The 23,498-nt window shown below is 46.3% G+C and overlaps 1 protein-coding gene across 1 annotated transcript in view; it reads left to right on the forward strand.

Annotated features, from left to right (window-relative positions):
* Positions 1–23,498, forward strand: part of ROR2 (receptor tyrosine kinase like orphan receptor 2) — a 226,696-nt gene that overhangs the window by 170,527 nt on the left and 32,671 nt on the right. The window contains 3 exon segments of the mRNA XM_017854463.1: positions 3,640–3,717; positions 20,253–20,540; positions 21,665–21,695. Of these exon segments, the coding sequence (XP_017709952.1) occupies positions 3,640–3,717; positions 20,253–20,540; positions 21,665–21,695 (397 nt within the window).

A 23,498-nucleotide genomic window follows, 5' to 3' on the forward strand; every position in this document is an offset into this window, starting at 1 on the left:
TGTACTCCAGCCTGGGCAACAAGAGCAAAACTCTGTCTCAAAAAAAAAAAAAAAGAATGTAAAGTATTTGGAGGTAGATGTTTTATGCAGTTCTCTACCTGTGAGACTTGGTTTTAAGGGATTGAACAAGGTGATAGAAATGTGTAATTGTTCTTCAGTAAACTTTCTACTTTAGTTTTAGATTTATAGAAAAGTCGTGATGGTAGTACATAGAGCGGCCACACACCCCACACCCAGTTTCCCCTGTTGTTAACACCTTACCTTGGCGCGGTACATTTGCCGCATAATACAGGTGCATTATTCTTGACTGACGTTCACACTATTCATTTCCCCTGATTTTTTACCTAATATCCTTTTTCTGTTCCAGGGTCCTGACCAGGATACTACGTTATATTTAGTCTTTGCTTCTAGACTGTCGTGTGTATTTTTGACATGGATAAAACTAGATATTGAACGTGCCGTTTCATTATACCAGCCACACTTAAATTTTGTTTCATATTAAATGTTTTCCTTTCTTTAAAAGTAAAAAGCTAAAAGGAGCTTATAAATCACCACTCCCCTACCGACCTACCCAAGGGTTGAGTTTCCTTCTGGCTTCACCTCGCCACACTGTGATGTTTTTACAGTGAAAATGACCCAGTTCCAACAGAGAAAAGTCAGGGCACTGTGTCTGTCGTATGGATGACATTCTTGATGGTCGTGTAGGGCACACTGACGAGCATTTTACCCAAACGAAGGTCGTATGGTTTGGCTAGAGTGGGGTCCTCATTTTCAGGAGAAAAATATATTGAAGTCCTGAGGAGTCAGGACAGATGAATCGCCTCTCAGAATCTCTTTTCTGGTGGCCCAGAAGGCCGTGTGGCCTCTCTCTTGCTCCACCAGCTAAATCCAGGCAACTAACCAGGACAGGGACCTTGCTTAGTGAACCCGTCATCTAGCTGGGGTGCAAGGGTGCCTGCACCAGGTGTAACCAAACAGGCCTTTATGTAAAGAACGACTCAGCACAGGCACCTAGGAGATGTTGCAGGGCGCACCACCGTGATGAGTCACCAGCCATATTGGGTTGGCAGTCACCACCGAGGCAGGTTGTGGTGGTGTGAGGCTGTCACAAAGTCATTGGGTCAGGAATGGTGATAGCGCTTTAGGTGCAGAAGCATGTGCTCAGTACGTGTGCCCAGTGCAACATCCATTGTGGTGGCCCCTAAACTGGCCAAGTTGAAATCATTCCCCGATCTTCCGAGTAGCCAGCCATTCCTCCCGGCTTGTGTGCAGCAGGAGTGGGGGCGTGTGCAGGTCTCCCCACCAGGCGAGCCTGGCTGCTCCTAAATTGCCCCACCTTGGGAGCAGCAATCCTAGTAGCTCCGGCATTTTGGGGTAGTTCCTCCCTTTCATACTTCAGTCATCTCTGAGGCCTCACGTACGTTCTCCACATCCCCTTCTCCTTGTAGAGCCAGCCCCCCCACTCTGGGAAGTGGTCTGAGCGAGCCTTATTAATGGCCTTGTTTATTAATCCCCTGGTACAGTATGCTTTCTTCTTTTTTTTTCTTTTTGCTACTACAGGGCATGCATTTTAAAAAGTATAATTATAAAATTGATGCTTGTTCAAAATACTGCATATTATATGATTTCATTTATAGAAAATGTCCAGAATAGGTAAACCCATAGAGGCAGCAGATCCGTGGTTACCAGGGGCTGAAGGAGACATGATAGGCTTGGCGGGGGGATGACTGCTAATGGGAATGAGGTTTTCTGGGGGAGATGATGAAATGTTCTGGAATTTCATAGTGGTGATCATTGCACAACCTTGAGAATGTACTGAAAACCACTCAATTGCACACTTTAAAATGGTGAATTTTATAGTGTGTGAATTATATCTCACACACATTAAAAAATTGATACTTGTTCACAGTAGAGCCATTTAAATTGAAATAAAAGAAATTTAAATTACCTATAATTCCAGATAACTAATAGTAACATTTTGATGATGATGATGATGATGATGATGAGTGTGTGTGTGTGTGAGTGTGTGTGTGTGAGTGTGTGTGTGTGAGTGTGTGTGAGTGTGTGTGTGGCAGTTTTGTTATTATTGTTTCCATGTTTTGTTTATTTTGGCGGAAAGGTGGTATTCTTAGCTCTTTTACGGGTTAGGAGAAACCCTGTTGGGTTCTGCTGAAAACACTGAGCCCTGTTTTCACTTGTACCCATCCTACAAGTTCACATACTTCCTGTCACACTTTGCTTATCAACTTTAGAAGGCTGCGGTATCTGGAGTGAGCCCAAACTATGTAGTATAGGGAGACGACACTTTAAAATTTCAAGATATAAATGGTGTCTTAGTTTCTCAGATTAGCAATAACAACCTAGTTTTGTTGAAACTTAAAGTGTCAGTTCTAAGGGTCTCGTGATTGGACATGCTGAGTTTATTAACCGCATTTGACTGGCAGAGGAAGTGAAATTTCCACACGTGAAAATGCCTCCATTTCTGAATTAGAAACTGACTTGGGAAGAGCTAGGACTCTTTTTCCACAGGGAAATTGGGCTAGTGAAGCTTATTTTTCTTTGGGGTATGTATTTATTTGAGTGTTTCACACCATTTGTCAATTTCTAAGCAGTTAATAATTTTTATGTCTCTTTTCGATGTGTGTATATAGCGCAAGTATGTTTGATTTCATGTGGTCTCTCTACATTTAAACAGTGCTGAGTGATGGTGTGTGTAATGTGCTGATTTAAAATTTCAAATCCAAACTGAAGTCTTTAATACTTCAGCAGAAATCCATGGATCGCCTTGCATAGCTGACGCCAGCCTCTGTTCTGTAGCAGAAGGTGCTTCTGTCCAGGTTTCCATGATGGAACCACTCCTCCTCCCCCAGGGATGCAGCACCAGCTGGCCCCATGTGGTTTACCTACTGTTGAGGAAGAGTAAAACACACACAACTGTTAACCTGGGGAAGAATGGTAGGATTGCTCTGGGAGAGGTGTGTGGTTTGCAGGGAGACTTAGAGAATAGAAACGTTTCTTCTAAATGGTTGCTCATGGACATTTTATGAAAGATGGCTCAGGGCTTGGCTTTTGCGGGGTGGGTAAATTTGAACTAGAAATGATAAGAAGAATGGAAGTGAAAAGCCACAGCACCCATTTATGTCCTTTACATTGTGGGGTGGGTGCTTGGCTGCTGCCACTGGGTCTGGGGATGGGGAGGACAATGAGTTGCTTAAGAAATTCTCCAACTCTGAATTTATTACCCAATTACCAGGACCTCCATCTGGAGGGCAGCCTGCGGCATCTGGCTACAGAAATGTTTGATTTTGCCAGCCAGTGCTTTGGTTTCTTTCTCTGCCTCTCCCTCCCACTCTCTGTCCCTCTCTGAATGAAGCCCAGGCTCCACTGACTTATTTCCATACCTGTTTTGCAAAGCCCCCACATTTGCTATTCTTGGGATAAGCTTCAAAGTCACTTTTACTGTTAGGTCATATCTTTATATCACTATAAAATCCCTCTAGAGGTTACCATAATGTCTTATCCCTCTGTGTTTTCTACAAATACTGCGTCGTTTTGCTAGAATGTCATTGTCTTTGCATAAAATTAAAGGCTCCTGAAAGGAAAACTTGTTTAATACCTATCCTGGTTTCTTTTTCCCAGGTGAAGTGGACGTTCCGGATCCGAATGACCCCTTAGGACCCCTTGATGGACAGGACAGCCCGATGCCAACTCTGAAAGGTGAGCTGGGACATGCGGGTGCTCTCTGTGTTCTTGGAACGCCTGTGCCGAGGCTCATCTTGCCCCGCCGTTGCCTGAAGGAAGGCGCTGGGGGTCCTCTGGCCCCTTGCTGCCCCCTGGTGGTGGGCATGGTGGAATGCCACCTTGATTCCTGCGTTTCTTGACTTGGAGGGAGGGCATTGAGGGCCTGTTGGGGCCACGGGTGGGAGGTGACATGCAGGGAGGTGTGGGCGGACAGATGGCGGCCTGGCAGATGGGGAAGGGGCCTGAGCAGAGCCTTAGGAGCTGGATTCCTGTTGCATGTGACTCCAGAGGTGTGTGTGCGTCTCAGTGGGCAGGCGGCCCTCCTCCTCTCAGCCACCTGGAATCCTGCCTTGTGGCTTCAGCTCTTCCCCTGGGTCTGTGGTCAGAGCCGTGCTCACTTGGCACACCTTGCTGGAACGCACCATAGATTTGTAGGGTGGATAGAACAAGTTTCCCCCGGATGCAGACCTGTGGCTTGAGGAAGTGATGCATTTGCTAATGCATATAGTGTCACCTCATAGCCGCAGATAGCCTGTCTCAGTTAGCTCGGGCTGCCTTAGCAAGCACCACAGACCGGGCAGCTGAAACAACACACACTTCCTAGTTCTGGAGGCTGGAGGTCCAAGATCAAGGTGCCAGCACAGTTGGGTTCTGGAGAGGACCCTCCTCCTGGCTTGCAGACAGCCGCCACCTTGCTGTATCCTCATATGGTGGAGAGAGAGAGGTCTGTTTGATTCTCTTCTCATAAGGACACTAATCCCGTCATGGAGGCCCCGCTGAAACCAGCCCAATAGTCCTGTAGACAGTTCTTTGGGATAAACAGAGAACTTGACCCTGGTCTTAAAGTTTGAAACTTACATTTGTTTTATCTTGAGTTCCTTCTTCAGGAAAAGGATGCCCAGACCTCTCAAAAAAGTATCAAATCATGTTTCTCCAGGCCCTCCTTCATCATGTCTGCTTCTGTACCCCTCCCTAGTTCCTGTTTTCTCACACATAGTTACTTTTCTTCTCTGGTGTATAAACCCCAAGTTTTAGTCCATCGGGGAGATGGCTTTGAGACTGAGTTCTCATCTCCTTGACTGCAGCACCTGATTAAAGCTGATTAAAGCCCTTTTCGTTGGCACTGCTTGTTTCAGTGATTGGCTTTCTGTGTGGGGAGCAGGAGGACCTAGACCGAATCCCAGTGTTTTCGTAACACCCGCCTCATGACCTCATCTAATTGTGATTACCTTCCAAAGGCCTCACCTGCAAATATCATCACATTGAGGGTTAGAGCTTCCACTTACGGGTTTGGGGGACACAAATGCTCAGTCCATAACAATCAACTGCCGGAACAGCCACTTTATTTCTGTCCAGTCTACAGAGTGGCTCTGCACAGCATCCGCATGGAGGTCAGTTGTTTAAAGACAAGAGCAGGTGGAGCTCTGCCCAGCATGCAGGATGGCGGTGAGGCTGGTGCCTGGTGCTTGGAGGCTTCCTTAAGAGGATTCCATCCTCTGTAGGATGTTAAATGTAGAAAACACATGCTCTGAAAGCTTGTTTAGCACACTGGCCTTGGGGACCACGTTTCCTTAGGAGTAAAAAGAGTTTTTGATGGTTAGATTCTCAACTTGTTTCTCAAAAGCCTGACAACCCACAGTGCAGACAGACCACAGATGCTTACTGATTGCCCCCATAGCTGGCTCTGCATGAGATCCTAGGACATGGTGTTGGCTGAACTGTGCTCTTTGCTGTGTGGAGTTTGCAGATCTGGGGAGAGTCAAGCTGTCAGGTCATTATGAAATTCTGAATTGTGGCAAGTGACCTGAAGGAAGAGACCAGGTTTTGGGAGGGTAGAAGAGAAACGGGTCTCTTGATTTGGGGACAGATGGTTGTGCTGAGATCTGAAGAGTGGACGCTGGCCAAGTGAAAATGGGAGGGAAGTGAAGTGTGTGCCAAGCCCACTGGAGGCCCTGGGTCAAGCGGGACTTGGTGGTGTGGTGGTGCCGCAGGGCAGACGCCTGGCTTACGGCAAGGTGGAGGTCAGAGTCAGCCGGGGCTGGATCCCTGAATTTCAGTAGGGCAGCCAGGAGGCTTTTGAAATTCAAGTCAGTTAGAATAAATAAAATTGCGAATTCAGTTCCTTGGTTGTACTAGCTACATTTCAATTTGGCAAGAGCCTCCCACAAGGGGTAGCACAGATCTAAAATGTTCCAGTGTCACAGAAAGTTCATGGAGCAGCCCTGGGCTATGCCCTGCACAGCACTTAAGGTCCGGAATTTGTGTTTCATTGTCAGTTGTTGAGGGCATCTGGTCTGGGGGGTGGTGCAGTCCCATTCACTCTGTGAAAAAATCACACGGCAGCTGTCAGGCACGGATCGAGGAGAAGCAGAGGATGCAGTTGAGGGTGTGGGGACGAGTGATGAGAAGCAGACAGGCCACAGTAACAGCCGAGAATCCAACTGGAGTCATTCCATAGACTCTGATATTTCCTTGGGAAAATGTATTGCAGTCCTTTGTTTCAGATGCGCTGCAAACCTCTTGCCCAGATGGGGAGCGTGGGGGCTTCCTGGTGGGCCTGGGGCGGGGCTGTGCTGAGGCTCCTGGAGCGGGGGCTGCAGAGGGCCTGAGACTGCTTGTGGGATGGGAGAGCTGTTCTTTAAGAGGAGTGGTCATAAGTAACCCTATGAGGCAGAAACAGCTGCATATTCATGATGCACTTAGGAAGATGCATTTGCTTATCAAGGTGAAAAAATGACCATCAGATGAAATTGAACAGAAAATTTTATTCCCTGGATGCTGCAAGCTCCCAGCCTTTATAAGTCAAATTCAGTGCCCTAAGGTGGGATTCTCTCACTTCCCTTTCTGGAAGTGGAGCAACTTCTCAAGCTTAGAATAGAATACTTTCTACTGTGCTTTTTGTTTGTTGGGATTTGATAGCCTCTTGACTTCTTTTGTTGTTGTTGTTAACCCACAAGCGATTGGGTTAAAAACCATGTGTGTTCAGTGCGTTCCCATGACCGAAGGAGCTGATTGATTACAGAGTTTGGAAGTTTGCCTTGGACCTCTCCAGAGCACAGAAATGCTGACGCTGAAGGTGGCCTCTCAAGTGGGCACATCTGTACATACATGCATGTTTATGAAAGGGTAGTTCAAAAAGAGAGCAAAGGACCACAGAAGGCTGGGCTGTGTTTCTTTGCAGTATCAGGATAGTGGAGTTTAGTGCCGCAGTTCTGAGCCTGGGTTTGCAGGAGGAAGGGCCTGGATAGATGGCGGCTTCACCCTTCCCCTGGGGCCAGGGCCTTGGGCATGGCACTGCTCTCAGCAGTTTCAAGATGGGAGTACCCCCAGCGCAGGCGGGATGAAAGGACTTGCTCAGTTCGCTGCAGGCACCCAGAAGCAGTAGCTGATGCTGACACCATTTGTTAGCATCACAATCATGATGATTTATGGATCCATCAGCACCCTTAGTGGGACAGGATCCATAGTGAACTGCCCTCCCCACCCACCCCCCACCCCGGCCAAAGTCTCAGGCTAGGGGCCCCAATCTTTCCCCTGCTCGTCAATGACCTGGTTCTGTAATGTGATTTTACTTCCTTTTGAGTTCTTGCTCTTGCACCAATGGAGACTGACTCCACCCGTCCTTCTACTCCTGGCCCGTTCCTCACATCATTTAGTACTAGAAGGAGTCGGCCTGGCAAAGCCAGACTCATTCGTCCTGTACATTTTTGCTCATAGAGCTTCTGGGAATGTCGCGCTTGGCCACATTTGGCCTAATCACATGTATAATCATAGCTGAATGTACTGTATTAGCTATTTAACCCAATCATCAGTCATGATGTATAAACATCTCTAAAATCACTGGCAGGTGACATTGGCCTGTGGACCAGTTCATCGGTGATAAGACAGCTTTACCTTTGGCCAAGTAAAAGCGAATCCAAGAATTAGCTGGAAAAAGTGTTTTTGTTCAGATGTCCTGGGTCAGTATTTGGGATGAAGCTTATGTTTGATAGATGGTATCGAGAGAGAGAGAGAGAGAAGTTCCCAGAGCAAAAAGCCTATGTAGAGAAAGTGAACACCAAGGATGTTGTGATTTACAGATTAAAAGTTTGCCTTCAGTTTTCATATGCCAGAGTACTGTCGTTGTTTAAGACTGCAGGCGACTGTAGGACTCGGTTATAACCAGGTTAACATGTGAGTGGATATTTAACAGAGCTTTGTCTTCCCTTGTTACATTAGACGTCCAGTAGACATACATACATACATACATGTTTTAGAATTCTCATTCTATTACTTACAGAGGCTTATATCTGACCTAGAAACCACATGCTTTTTTGTTCCAAGGCTGTGTTTTAAATGTACATGGAATACAGCTTGTGTTTTGTAAGATCAGTACTTTGGAATGTTTGTGGGAAGTGGATAATTTCTGAAGTTCGGGGCGGGGTGGTGTGGGCTCGCCTGTCTGCTGGCCTCCTGTTCTGGCTCAGCCAAAATAGACCCGGCGAGCTGTGTCTCTGTCTTTGGAGAAGAGCTGCTCCTCGTCCACACTGCAGCCAGCAGGGAATTCCTGACTTTGCCCATGTAAGGATGTGTTGCAATTATAGGTGATCTCAAGTGGATTCTAAATAACAGGGTAGTGAAACCAGTGCCTTGGTTACTAGGCTGTTCCCTGCTATTTGTGACATGTCAGGCTGTGGTGCTGAACTAAAATTTCCTTGGAAAGAGAAAACAAAGCAGTCAGCAGAGCTCCCTGAGCTGATACGGAGACCGTGCCTATTGGTCTCTGTTTACCAAGCATCAGTTTCCTAGTTCATATAGGTCTTATCGGCTGAATTATTGTGTGTGTTTCTGGTTTATTCTGGAACTCCTGGTGTGCGTGCCTGTGTGTATGTATGATGGTCTGATAGGTTTAACATAGAGTGAGGGTCTCTGAGGCTAACCGGGTGGAAAATGAAAATAGGATCATCACTGCAAACAGTCAGCATTCAGCCTGTGAGGTCTGTGATTCGCAGCTCGGGCTCAGCATAAGGGGGTGCCATGCGACTCTCCCAGCTGTGTCTCCTCTGGCCAGGGACCCCATGGAAAGTTACTTTTGGGACTCCAGTGTCTGAATCTACAGAATGGGCACGATGAATGTTAGTTGTTCTGAGCGTGCGCAGAGACGGCAGTTGTGTGTCAGCTGCTGGGTGCACACCTGGCTGCAGGAGGCAGTAACGTTGTTGTGCCTGGGCTTGTTGTTCCCTTAGAATAGGGAAGACACTCCCTGCAGTGGGTGTGCTCCAAGTGCCCAGACCAGAATGTGAGAGTCACCCTGCCCCAGCCATACCAAGTGAGCCTGGGTGGGCCCCGTGCTGACCACCAGCAGGCAAGCCAGGGTAAAGATGACGAGGAATGTCCTCCTGCCCAGTGACTGTAGCCTGTCCTCAGAACTCTGCTCATCCTGAGAACATCAAGATTGAACACAGAGGTGACGCTGAGGTTTACCAGATACCCACAAGGGGCACTCAAGCACAAATAAGGATGCATAGGGCAGCGTGGTGCAGTCCCCAGGGCCACCATGCGGGCATCCCTCTGCAGCAGACTGCTCTGTTATTCCTCAATAATTTCCCTGCAAAGGAGAAAGGACAGGGTCTAGACACATAGAACAATAAAGAGAAAATAATGTAAACAGTACAGTGCAGCAGAAATGCACAGGGAACTGATGGTGGTCTGGATGTCCATGGCGTTACTCACATGGGCAGGGGGGTTTCTGGGAGGATGTGGCCCCTGAACTGAGGCTTCTTGCCTTCAGCATGTATTTACTGAAGCCCACCGCATGTTGGGCGCTCAGGAGTCTCTCAAAACGTCTCAGTATGAGGCAGCATGGTCTCCGCCTCCCCTGGGCTCACTGAGTATCCTCCTAAGTGGGAGAGGCAAGCCTGGGAACCACAGGAGGACCTCAGATCATGAAGGTGCTGGAGGGAAGCAGAGCTGGGACGGGAGTGAGCGGTGCTGGCTGTCGCCGATAGGGTGGTCAGGAGGCTGAACCCCACAGAGTAGGGGCAATGGCTGGCACAGCTCAGGATGCCCTAGGCAGGAGGAGGGCGTGGGAGAAAAAGGGAACGTGGGGTCCCACTCAGAGCAGCAAGGCTCTGACACCCAGTCTCACAGTGGGTGCCCAGGGTCAGACTCCGGTTTCATTCTGGCCACTTTGGTTGTTATGTAGCCAAGGGCAGGAGTGGGGGATGGAGTCCCACATGACCTGCGTGCTCAGGGAACCCCCAGGGCAGCTCTGAAGGTGCTGATGCACTTAAGAGGCACAGGCAGGGAGAGGACCAGGCCGCCACCAAGGAGGCCAGGATGGGCTCCATGCTCTCATCCTGGGACATCTCAGCCTTGTGGGTGTCGGCTGGTGCTGGAAACTCATCTTACAAGGACACAGGAGGCTTGCACTGAGCCCAGTGTCCACATCCATGTCCATCCCGGGCTGGGGATTTCTGGGGGTACATTTTGTATGGCACAGAGAGAAGCTCCAAGCTCCAGGGTGACATGGGGAGGGAGCAGCTGCCGAGCACTAGGACTTGGTGGAGGGAAACCTCCAGGCAGGTCATTCTTAGGTTCCAGGTCAGCAGCCAGTTCAGCCCCTGCCAGTCTTCTCTGTCCCCGCGCAACCCACAGCCACACAGTCCCAAAGAAACCTTTCCCTAAGACGTTTTCTAACATCCGTTGGACAAAATAAACACAAGATTTCCAGGTTCTGAGCCTTGCACCACTCTGGAGGCTGAAGGCCATGTTCAAGGCGCCTTCGATCCAAGTAGGGGACCCTTTGTCCTCCTATTGACTGTGAGTCTGCAATGCCCATTGTATTGTCTGGATCTGGAGCCACTGAATGGTCTTGGAAGAAAACTCAGCCCCACAAATAGGAGATTTCAAAGTGCACCGTTGGTTGTTCGGGGCAGAGTTTGGGCCGGGCATCTGAGACTGTCTGGACTGTCTGTAGACCCACAGCAGCTTCTTGCCATCGGTGAGGCTGATTCCTGCCTCCGAGCCTTCCCTGCAGTCCTCCATCAGCCCCGCTCTTTTCCCAGGGGTAGAATCCTGACAGCCTGTGCCCAGCGGGGTGGCGTCCCTATGGTAGGCAGCCGTTTCCCTCGTCTGACTGGTATTGCCAGTGGCTGTTGTTCTTCCTCCTGTGGGTGACACACAGGGACAGCAGTGATTCTTCCTGAGCTCGCTGGGTTTGAGACCGTACTGCAAAGGACTGTGCCACCACCTGTCTGTCTCTGTCTGTCCCCGGGGTGTGCACACACCCATGTCTCTGTCTCTTTGGGCGGGAGTGGATGTCACCTGTGTGTAGGTCTTAGTTTTAGTTTCTTGGGCTGTCTCCTTCTGTCTGCAGCCGTTCTTCTTTCTTCTTCAATTCCTTTACCCTTGCAAAGGATAGGTCCTTTGTCATAGCAAAGGATCTCAAGACAAGATGCCTTAAGACATCAGAATGTTTCCTCTCAGCTCTGGAGGCCAGAAGTCTGAAATCAAGGTTTGTTGGGCTTGTTGGCAGAGTAGGTTCCTTCTGAGGGCTCTGGGGACAGTCTGTGCCATGCTTCTGTCTGAGCTCCAGGCGTCGCTGGCAACCCTTGATGCCTATGGTGCTCTGTGGCTGTGGCAGCGTCCCTCCATCTCTGCTCTTTCTTCCCTCTAGGTCTGTGTCTGAAATTCCCTGTTCCTATAAGGAAACTGTCGTTGGATTAGGGCCCTCTCTAATCAAGTAGGACTCAGTCCTCTTAACTTCGTTACATCTACAGTGACCCTATTTCCCAATAAAGTGACACTCACGGGTTGCGGGGGTGAGGACTTCAGCATGACTGGCTGGGGGACACAGGTCACCCCACCATCGTCTCGGTTTGTCCAAAGGTACAAACACTCTTAGGTACTTTTCTTCATCTCAGTAGAGAGGATATTAGCGGTGAACAATAGATGAATATGCCTAGGAGTGAAATGGTAAATGCTAGCGCAACATTTATATAGATAAGGGGCATTTGGTTAGTATGATTATCATAATCTAATGAGTCAAAATCATTTGTTTTGTTTAAACTACTTACCAATTCAGTTCAATCTAGTCCTTTTTGAGTTCATTCGTAGGCCAGACTAAGGACTAGAATGATAATTAATACGATGGATGACTTAGTTATTGTGGAGAGGTTTGTCGTTTGGAGGGCTCATGGTAGGGGCAGTAGTAGGGCAATTTCCAAATCAAATAATAGAAAGGTGATGGCAACTAGGAAAAATTTTATGGAGAAAGGGATATGAGCAGAGTTTAGCAGGTCAAAACCGCTTTCGTAAGGATTAGTTTTTTTCTGTATAAGAATTGAGTTGAGGCAGTCAGAACATGATGATTATAAGTAGCAAGGTTAGAAGAGTGTTAATTGTTAAAGCTAATACTAGGTTAGTTATTCTTTTTCGAATACTATCGAAACTAATTGATTGGAAGTCAACTGTACTAGTTATACTAAAAGAATAGGACCCTCATCAATAGATAGAAATAGAGAGGAACAGTCAGACAACACCTACAAAGTGTCAGCACCAAGCGGCGGCTTCAAAGCCAAAACGGTGGTTTGATATAAAATGATATAACAGTTAACAAATAAGGCAGATAATGAGGACGTGAAGGCCGTGGACACCCGTAGCAACAAAAAATGTTGAGCCGTAGATGCTGTCGGAAACGGTAAAGGGTGCTTCAAAGTATTCTGAGATTTGTAGTAGGGTGAAGTAGATGCCCTAGTAAAATTGTAATGAGTAGGGCTTGGATTATTTGTTTTTGATTGTTTTCTATGAAGCTGTGATGGGCCCAGGTAATTGTAACTCCTGATGCAAGTAGTACAGAGGTGTTTAAAAGAGGTCCTTCTAGAGGATTTAGGGGGGTAATGCCTGTTGGTGGTCAATGTCCTCCTAGGTGTGGGGTGGGAGCGAGGCTTGAGTGGTAGAATGCTCAGAAGAAGCCGGTGAAGGAGAAAATTTCTGAGACGATAAACAAGACTATTCCATAGCGAAGACTTTTTTGGACGGGTACTGTATGGTGCTTCTTGTTTTCCTCGTTTTCTGTGACTCCCATCCTTCCTGACACTGCCCCTGGTTTTCTGCAGCTGGCTGCATGCACTGCTCAACAGCTCAGTGGGAAAGCCTGAGGAGAGTGGCCACTGTTCCACGCCTGCAATGGATTTATTAACCTGAAAATATTTTCCCTTGGGAGGAGCAGCTTTATGTCCTTCCTGCAGCTCTCAGGATTTCCATTCCACGTGCCCTTCCAGGAAATTTGTTTTATTTCCCACTAATCCAAGCTCCGTAACCTCATGATCTCTAATACACAAAGTTTTCTTGATCTTCCCAGACTGATCCGTGTGACCCGGTTAAAGCAGATCCTCAAATGCCTGAGTAATCTGACCAAGTTGGTGAATACTTGGATGATCAGCTGGGATTTAAAAATCGTAAGTCGGCCGGGCGCGGTGGCTCACGCTTGTAATCCCAGCACTTTGGGAGGCCAAGGTGAGTGGATCACGAGATCAAGAGATCAAGGCCATCCTGGCCAACATGGTGAAACCCCGTCTCTATTAGAAATACAAAACTTAGCCAGGCATGGTGGCGCGTGCCTGTAATCCCAGCTACTCGGGAGGCTGAGGCGGGAGAATCATTTGAACTAGGGAGTTGGAGGTTGCAGTGAGCCGAGATCATACCACTGTACTTTAGCCTGGGGACAGAGCGAGACTGCCTCAAAAAAAAAAAAAAATCATAAGTCTTTGATCTGACTGTGACTGCAGCAGAGCCGTGTTCCCTGGTGATGGGATTCCTTTGTTACTTTGCCTTTGGGTTGTTTTAATGCTTGGACTCAGCTCCCTGTCCAGAGATTTGCAGTGCACAGAGAGCTGGCCTGGGCACGGGGAAGATGAACCTGTACCATCAGTTGCTAAAGTCATGCCACTGTTGAGTTAGAAAGGGGAGCTTTTTTGGGTCAGTTAAAAGGGAAGACTTCTGTTCTGTGTAACGCTATGGAGTGTGAGTGCTGCCCAAATCCAAGTGAGCCAAAACCTCGGTCGGCCATGCCTGGCTCGTTTTGGCCTGGCAAATTGTTTCTGGAGAGGTTTGGGGCAGCTACAAAGGAATGTTTTTGTGAGTTGGAGGAGAGCTTAGAAAATGGTTAGTACAAACCCTGTATTTTGCACATAAGGGAAATGAAGCCAAGAGAGGCTAAATGACTGGCTATAAATTAAACACCAAGGGAGAAAGGAATATTGTGCTTAATCTCTAGAGAGCTTTCTCTCTCACTTTCATGTTTGGCCCCTAGAGAATCGATGACGTTGAAAATGGTGGACCAGACTCATTTGGCAGCCCTCCCACGTAAATTACATATGAGTGCTCAATAAAATGCTAGTAAAAGATGCAAATGCTTATATGAACGTGCAAGGGAGATGGAGAAATGCCCAGGAGCCAGGAATGGAAAGGAAGCAGAATTATAAGTGACAGCCCTGGGCTGCCACAGAAGAAGCCACTTAAGGTAGCCCACTACGTTTGCAGCCTTGGAGAACAGCCCAATTCTCCTAGGTCCTCAAGAAGAGTTTATCTGAGACCAAGGGCTGAATTCTGAAGGCATCATGGAGTTGTGACACGAGCTCACCAACAGTGAAAAGTGGTGTCACCACATGGCCATGGCATACATGTGGACATGTCTGTGAGCCACAGAGCAGAGAGAGCACCAAAACGTGGACACACTAAATCCACCAGGGCTTTAATGTCAGAGCAGGCTCGGGAACGTAAATGCTACACTCGAGAATATGCAGGGAGAGGGAAATCCTGATGGAGAGTAAATGAAATAAGTAACCTAAAGTTACTGATTTCACTTGGAATTGGATGTATTAAGTTTCTTCTAATCGGGAGAAATGAGGGATTAGGAGAAAAATCTAGCTTGGTTTAGGAAAATAAAGGAATGTACATTTCTTGCACCACAATGTAAGGCCTATGAAATATCATCCCTGCTATAGAAACAATTCTGCTAGGTCCGGTTTCATCAAAAGCCTTGGGTTTCCACACCAAGCCAGGAGGGAACCCATGGGCTCCACAGAACTGAAACTTTGTTGACAAGCTTCACTGTGAAGCTCAGAGACCTGCGAGCTAGAGTCCTGGAGAAGAGGGATGAGCACATTGCCTCGGGGTCAGTCCCCAGAGGTGAGAGGAGAGATTGCCCACCCTGGCTCCAGATGGGAAACACAGAAGGCTCTCCCATGAGAAATCAGCTGGGACGGGCACCTCTGGAAGCCAGATTTACATTACCAGAATGCTGTACGAAATTCCAAGCCAAAAAGTGAAGATAAAACTTGGCACTGCCTGTCAAGCGAACCCGGTCCTCAAGGGATTCCCTCAGAAAAACCAGCCTTACAATAAAAAAAATTACACAGCACACTTGGCGAAGCCCAGGATGAGTGGCAAGCTAGTAAACAATGAAGCTAGTAGGATTAAAGATAAAGGAGGAAACAGAAACCACATAGAAGAAAAAGCAGTGGTGGATTTGAAAATGAACCAAACAGAACTTCTAGAAAAGAAAAATATAGTCCATGAAATGAGAAACTTGATGGATATGTTACAGAGTAGATGCACATAGCTAAAGACAAAAAGGATAAGGAGTATTAAAAATAGGTAAAGAGAGAGCACAGTGGAATTATCATATGAGGAAAACCAGCATATATCTAGAAGGATATTTAATATTTTGTGAAATACTGATAGAGGTTTTATAGACTTGACAGAAAGCACAAATCTTCAGATTTGAGGAAGGGCACTGAGACCTGAGGAGGATGGAATAAAAATAAATTTTACTATTAATGATAGTCTGGAATGGCAAAGACAAAGGAAAAATATTGAAAATAGCCTAAGAAAGGGAAAGTTCAGAATACTTGCAAAGGAACAAGAACTGCAGGACTTTCAACAGTCACCATAAAAGCCAGAGGACAGCAGTGCCTCAAATTCTATACCCAGCTAAACTATCATTCAAGTGTGAAAGTCATGGATGTTTTTAGACCAAGACTAAGAGTGTTTACAGCCTTAGTCCTTTACCCAAAGAATGAATGTTATTCAGGATGAGCTCAACTGAACCTAAGAGGAAGGAGTGAGGTGCAAGAAGTGTTGGTGAGGAAAGAAGTTGGTGAGCAAGTTGGTAGATCTCAAAATACTCGTGACAGTAAAAATAACAATAATTAGAGGCTTAAAATCAGAGTGTATCTAAGTACTAGGAAGCAGTTTGACATCTCTCTCTCTCTCTCTCTCTCTCTCTCTCTCTGTGTGTGTGTGTGTGTGTGTGTAGCTCATAGCATTTAAAGTCTTTTGTAATTGGAGGACTTTGCTAAATTAGGTATGCCTATAAAAAGTAGTTAAGCTAGCCACTTATATATAACTTTCAAATAAGCAGAGGGGAAAATGGAGAATTTAAAATCCAATAGAAGATAGGAAATAAAAAACAAAAGACAATGGAAACGTTAAAATAAAACTTATCAGTTAAAACATAGACTCAAAATGTAAAATTATATGCCACTTATAAGAGTTATGTCTAATACAGAATCATAAAAATGATGAAGATATTAAAAAGATAAAAGTAGGGCTATGTTAACCAAAGGTTCCCTGAGGATGGCTATAATAATATCAGATAAAACAATCTTTTAGACAGAATTGTTGCTTAGTGATATATGGACCCAATGATGTAATAAAACTGAAGTTGGGAGTGCATTCAGCCCCATCATTTCCCATATTATCAACTCAACTTGACAGAATTACTAAAAGCTATTTGACAAATGCAAAGTCTTTGAGTCTAGTAGATAAACATACTAAAAATATGAACAACAAAATCAACAAGCTTGATCAAATGGGCACTTAAAAATAAAAGTCTGCCATGAACGTGGACTAAGCACATTCTTACTAAGCATCTGTGGACCATCTCCAGGAAGCTGACTCTGTGGAGCATATGTCAGTGGCTTCAAAGAATTGTCACCACTCAGATCATATTCTGTGACAACAGTGCAATTAAAGCACACTTTAAATAACTCATAGCTAAAAGAAAAATGTCATAAGATATATTACACAATATTTGGGTCTGACTAATGATGTGAAGATTAATTTATTGGATGGCTAAAGAAGAGTGGAAGGAAAATTTTACACTGAATGCATACATAGAAAAGGAAAAGATAAAATGAATTAACTACAGAAATTGGAAAAAGCATCAGAATAGATAGATGAACAGACAATTACAGAAGGGGCACCCCAGTGACGAGAAATACATTCCAAAGGTTGTGGAAGCTCACGAGGAATTCATAAGATGCGAACTAAAACAATAGCGCAGAACTATTTTATGTCCATCAGATTGGCAAATATTTTAAAGCCCTCAAACACCAAATTCCGGCACAGCTGTAGGGAAGCACTTTAATTCAGATACTGTTAGTGAAATACAAATTGTTTCAAGCACTTTTGAGACTCAGATCAATGAAAGATTTCAAGACTCTATGACACCACATCCAGGTAGATACTTTTTTTCCCCCTTCCAACTTTTATTTTAGGTTCAGGGGTACATGTAGAGGTTTGTGACATGGGTAAATTGTGTGTCATGGGGGTTTGGTGTACAGATTATTTTGTCACCCTGGTAATGAGCATAGTACTCAATAGGTAGTTTTTTAGTCCTCACCCTTCTCCTACCTTCAGTCCTCCAGGAGACCCGGGTGTCTGTTGTTCCCTTCTTTATGTCCATGTGTACTCAATGTTTTACTCCCACGTATAAGTAAGAACATGAGGTATTTGGGGTTTTGTTCCTGTGTTATTTTGCTTAGGGTGATGGCCTCCAGCTGCATCTCTGTTGCTGCAAAGGATATAATTTTTCTTAATGGCTGCATTGTATTCCATGGTGTATAGGTACCACATTTTCTTCATCCAGTCATGTATGTACTTTTGAGAGACTCTTGTATATGCACAGGACAAGATATCTGTATAGGTGGTCATTAAATATTATAATATTGTAGTAATATTATAATAATGTAGAAACAGCTTACTCTTGTTCAACTGGGAAATGGATAAGGAAATTGTGGTTTGTTTGTATAATGGACCATTCTATTACACGGTAATTAAAATAAATGGAGCACATCAACCAACATAGATGGATGAAATAAAGCAACTAACAAATATGACCTTTCAGGAAAAATTTCTGAAAATATAAAATAATATAAATATGCATTGGAATGATGCATACAAGTTCTCTGGAGAAGAAGAAACAGGAGTAGGTTTTGGTTGCATTCTAGAATTTTTTTTAAGTGTTCAAAGTAAAATACGGGAAAATTAATGTCAAATCTTGATACATTTTGTTCATGGTTATCATTTGATAGCTGTGTTTTTCTGTACGTTTGCAGCATTTTAGCATTTAACATTTTAAATCAAAAGAATACTGAAAAAACAGGCAAAAAGATATGGGAGATATGAATTTTGAAAGCAAAAAGGTTATGTTATTGTTATTTGAAGAAGATGTTATCTATGTAGAAAATCCAAGGCAATCAACTCAGAAACCGTTATAACTAAGATAGCTGAGTAAAGTGGCAAGATCTTTAAAAACTTGCAGATGGGATTAATTTAATGATTTTGAGATGAGAGGATCATTCTGGCTTATCTGGGTAGGACCAGTGTAACCACAGAGGTCCTTAGGAAGCCGGGGCTGGAAGACTGGATTCAGCAGTAGATGTGGCAATGGAAGCAGAGGTTGGAGTGATGCAGTGGGGAGCCACTGGTCAAGGAAAGAGAGGACCCCTAATGTTACTGAAACACCAGGGTTTGATCTAGTTCCTGCTGCTCACCACACGGAAAGCTAATCACTGAAACAAAAATTATTGCCAAGAAAGAAGGCTTTAATCCGGTGATGCAGCTGAGGAGATGGGAGCTCAGCCTCAAATTCATCTCCCTGACTGACTAAAATGAGGGCTTTATGTAGCAGGGAAGAAATGTAGCTATGTGTGGGAAAACAGGAACGTGGAAGGGGTAGTAAGGAAGCCATCATGATGATTGAGGGCCTGGTGTCTTACTGTCTCGATGTGATATGATGATCTTGTGAGTTTCAATTCTTTGATACTTTTTTAAGAGATCCTTTCCTGAGGAAGGGTCAGTTTCTATATTTATCCAAAAGAAATGTCTATGGCAGGGTCCTCAGCCTCCTGGCCATGGACTGGTTACTGGTGCGTGGCCTGTTAGGAACTGGGCTACACAGCAGGAGGTGAGCAGAGGGTGAACGAGTGAAGCTTCATCTGTATTTACAGCCACTCCCCGTCAATCACATGACCACCTGAGCTCCACCTCCTGTCAGATCAGCAGCAGCATTAGATTCTCATAGGAGCACAAACCCTATTATTGTGAACTGCACATGTGCGGGATCTAGGGTGTGCGCTTATGAGAGTCCATCTTAGGAGCAGCCCACTCACTCCCCATTCTGGGTGCTTTAAGACCCCGTGTGCCCCCTAGTGTGTGAGCGCGGGACTGCTTCTGTCTGCTCTGGACCTGGGTGCAGCAGGACAAAGCCTTCAGCTCCCCTCAGCATCGTAACTTCTGTTCTATTTACAGGACAGTGATTAGCTTGGTTTGGGGATGTCCATATTTTGAAACACATCTCCTTTTTATATTTTACTTCTGTGGCTCTGTGCTTAATGATGTGGCAGGCGGGGAGGAGGGACATTCTGAGCGTGAATTTACATCATTTCGACCAGCCCAGGTTAGATGTAGTGTTGGAAAGAGAAGCACAGTTGATCCTCATCGTTTGCAGATTCCGTATTTGTGAGTTCACCTAATACCTAAAGTCTATTTGTAACCCCCAGATCAACACTCATGGTGCTTTTGTGGCTTTTCACAGACACACGCCCAAGGCAGTGAAAAATCTGTGTCCCAGCTGGGGTTGAACAAGGCGATGGTCGGCTTCCTGGCTTCTGCTCTCATACTGTGAACATGTGGCCTTTTCTTGGTCTATTTAGTGGCACGTTTCTTGCATACTTGGGCTTTCTGTTGGTGATTTTACTGTTTATGATGGCCCCCAGGCACAGCGCTGAAGTGGTCTGGTGTTCCTAAGCGCAAGAAGGCTGCGACGTGCCTTATGGAGAAAATAATGTGTGTGAGAGAAGCTTCGTTCAGGCATGAGTTATGAGGCTGTTGGCTGTGGGTTCAATGTGAGGGAATCAACAGTGCACATTGAATATGGTGTCTTTAAACAGAAACACACACAAACCAAGGTTACGTATTGGTTAGTTGATGAAAATATTATGACGAGAGGCTCGCAGGAATTTGACTCTGTATTTCCCGTAGGAGCAGTGGTTCAGTATTCACTAATTCAGTGTTCCCTGTAGCATTCTGGGAGATAATTACCACAGATAACAAGAACCTATTTTAGTAGGTGACAGAAAATGGAAAACTTCCCTCGGAGGAGTTCATAACGGAGGCCCCAGGTGGTCCTTCCCTCCAGCCCTCACTGAAGCTTGCTCTTTTGTGACCCCTCTCCTTGGCAGGTTACTTTCTGAATTTTCTGGAGCCAGTAAACAACATCACCATTGTCCAAGGCCAGACAGCAATTCTGCACTGCAAGGTGGCGGGAAACCCACCCCCCAACGTGCGGTGGCTGAAGAATGACGCTCCGGTGGTGCAGGAGCCGCGGCGGATCATCATCCGGAAGACAGAATACGGCTCGCGACTGCGAATCCAGGACCTGGACACGACAGACACTGGCTACTACCAGTGCGTGGCCACCAACGGGATGAAGACCATTACCGCCACCGGCGTCCTGTTTGTGCGGCTGGGTGAGTCAGGCAGTGAAGTTGAAGTCGTGGGTTAGCAGATACGAAGGTTCCCAGCCACTGAGCAAGAGGTCTGGTTGCTATTTGAAACTGAACACACGAGTCAGCACGGATGCGGGGACAGCAGTGAAACCATTCCCTACGGCCTTCCCCGTGTGCCCCAGGCACAGCTTGACCTGTTACCCATTTACTAGTAATAAAAGAAAATATGGCCAGGTGGTGGCTCATGCCTGTAATCCCAGCAGTTTGGCAGGCCGAGGCGGGCAGATCACGTGAGGTCAGGATTTTGAGACCAGCCTGGCCAACATGGCAAAACCCCATCTCTACTACAAATACAGAAATTAGCTGGGTGTGGTGGTGCGTGCCTGTACGCCCAGCTACTCAGGAGGCTGAGGCGGGAGAATCGCTTGAACCTGGGAGGTAGAGGTTGCATTGAGCCGAGATCGCGCCAGTGCACTTCAGCCTGGGTGACAAGAGTGAAACTGTCCCAAAGAAAAGAAAATAGGTGCAGATGGAGTGGTTTATAGACCTGGAGCCCAGAAGACAATCCCAGGCGCACACGGGGAGCCGAGGTGTTTATCAGGAAGGCCATGTGTTAGGAGGTCAGGTGTCTGTGGGAGGGTGGCCACACTGCAGGACAGCTGGGCAGGGTCCAAGGCTGGCCTGGATGGGTTGGGGAGAGAGCTGAGCGCGATGACCAGAGATTCTGAATCTCTGTGCTCGTCACACCTGGTGAAGGAATTAAGTGGTAGGAAGGAATGTGTCCCCTTCATCCCAGCTGTGAGAACCCCCCAGGCAGCGAACGCCCCGGCCCTGCCACCCAAGCCCACGCCATCTGATCGCAAGTGGTAAAACAGATTCTGTGTGTAAAGACTAGATGAGAAGAGAGACAGTAAGGATGGCAAAAACTCCAAAAACAAAGATACCCTCAGTGTCAAAGCGCCCCTTCCCTTGTGTGTGGTTTCCAGCCTTGCTGACGTAACCACGAGCGGAGCCTGAGGCCCGAGGACAGCTGCCCAGCAGTGAGCCCACTGGCTTCAGCCTGTTTACCACTGGCCTGATTTGAAGAAGGTCATATTCCAAATCATGGAGTATTAATAACTCGTGTTTTTGTTTCCTCTTTTTAGGTCCAACGCACAGCCCAAATCATAACTTTCAGTAAGTATCTGTATCCCCCAAACCATGTTCTGCTGCGCTAAGGGTTTTTGTTATGTAAGAATCTGGGTTTTAAATCCTGCCAGCTCATGTCTTTGCCGAATTTGCTAGAAGTTGGCTGTGTTTCATATAGGGATGGCCACGTGCTTGCTTAGGGTTGGGAAACGTTTACATTTTCCATGTTTCTTGTACAGAAAAAATGTCAGAAAACCCAAAATGGTTAATTTCTTTCTGTGATCATGACCTTACACAGGGCTACTGAGAGGAGTATAAATATACAGACCAGGTTGCCTGGGCACCAGGAAGGATCCCGGCTCATTAGGACGTTTGGAAACAGGGACATAATTCACTCTGAAATCCCAGCACCACCAGCTGCAGTTAATAAATGTGTGCCCCTGAGCCTTGGGCCGCCCTGTGACCGTGGGCGGGGGTCTCAACCCCACCTTGCAGATGAGGAGACCGAGGCTCACAGTCCTTCGAGAGCTGCTGGCAGCAGTGGCTTTGAACTCAGGCCTCTGGTTTCCCAGCACGAGGTTGTTCCACTGTGGCCAGGCTGTCTTGGGAGTGTCCCCTCTGAACTGCCCACGTTCTCCCATCATGTACACAGAGGAGTGCTCGTTCGTTGCCCGTGTTTGAGATGAGCAGTGACTGTCCAGGTCTCCTGCATTTCCTCCTCAGGCCTATTGGAGAGCAGTGCTTGGTGAAGTCGTGGGTAAAGTGTGCAGTATTGGCTGATTTCTGTTTCCCTGGGCCTCGTATCCATTATCCACCCATGGCGTGCTGCTGCAACACTACACTGGGAGGCTCGGCAGGGCCGCGACCTGTCTCAGCAGACATCAGCAGCTTGCTTACAGAGGGCAGATTTTCTTTTTAGACAGGCCTGGCTCTTTCACCCAGACTGGAGTGCAGTGGCACAATCACGGCTTACTGCAGTCTTGGACTCCTGGGCTCAAGCCATCCTCCCCGGTTCAGCCTCACAAGTAGCTGGGACTTTAGGCACGTGCCACCACACACCCAGATAATTTTTTCTTATATTTGTAGAGATGGGGTCTCACTATGCTGTCCAGACTGGTCACAAAGTCTTGCCTCGAGCAATCCTCCCGCCTCATCCTCCCAAATCACTGGGATTGTAGGTGTGTGCCACCACACCTGACCTAGACGGAAGATATTTGGGAAGATTCTCTGCTAAGCAATAGTGATGGAGCGTTTTTCCTTAATAATCCTTTAGACACAGAGTAAGGAAAGAAGAAATTGCAGCATGAGCACAATTGTGGGGCTTCGGAAAAGGCATATAAGTCATTTCAAAAGTTGAACTATTGTTTCCTCTTATTTTATATTTATGTATTTTATTTTAGTTATTTTATTTTTCAAGAGAGTCTCGCCCTGTCACCCAGGCTGGAGTGCAGTGGTTCAATCTCTGCTTACTGTAACCTCTGCCTGCCAGGTTCAGGCAGTTCTCGTGTCTGAGCCTCCCAAGTAGCTGGAATTACAGGTGCACATGACCACGCCCGGCTCATGTTTGTATTTTTAGTAGAGACGGGGTTTCATGATGTTGGCCAGACTGGTCTCAAACTCCTGATCTCAAGTGATCCGTCCACCTTGGCCTCTCAAAGTGCTGAGATTACAGGCATGAGCTGCTGCACCCGGCCTATATTTGTGTATTTTATAAATAAAACTTTTATAGTTCATTTATATATATTTACATAAATATATTATGTAACTATATAATATATTGTAAATATATAGCATATAATTATAAAGCTATAATTATATAAATATTAAACATATTCATGTATTTATATACAA

Source organism: Rhinopithecus bieti, unplaced genomic scaffold (assembly GCF_001698545.2).
Source record: "Rhinopithecus bieti isolate Rb0 unplaced genomic scaffold, ASM169854v2 scaffold_38761, whole genome shotgun sequence".
Classification (NCBI taxonomy): domain Eukaryota; kingdom Metazoa; phylum Chordata; class Mammalia; order Primates; family Cercopithecidae; genus Rhinopithecus; species Rhinopithecus bieti.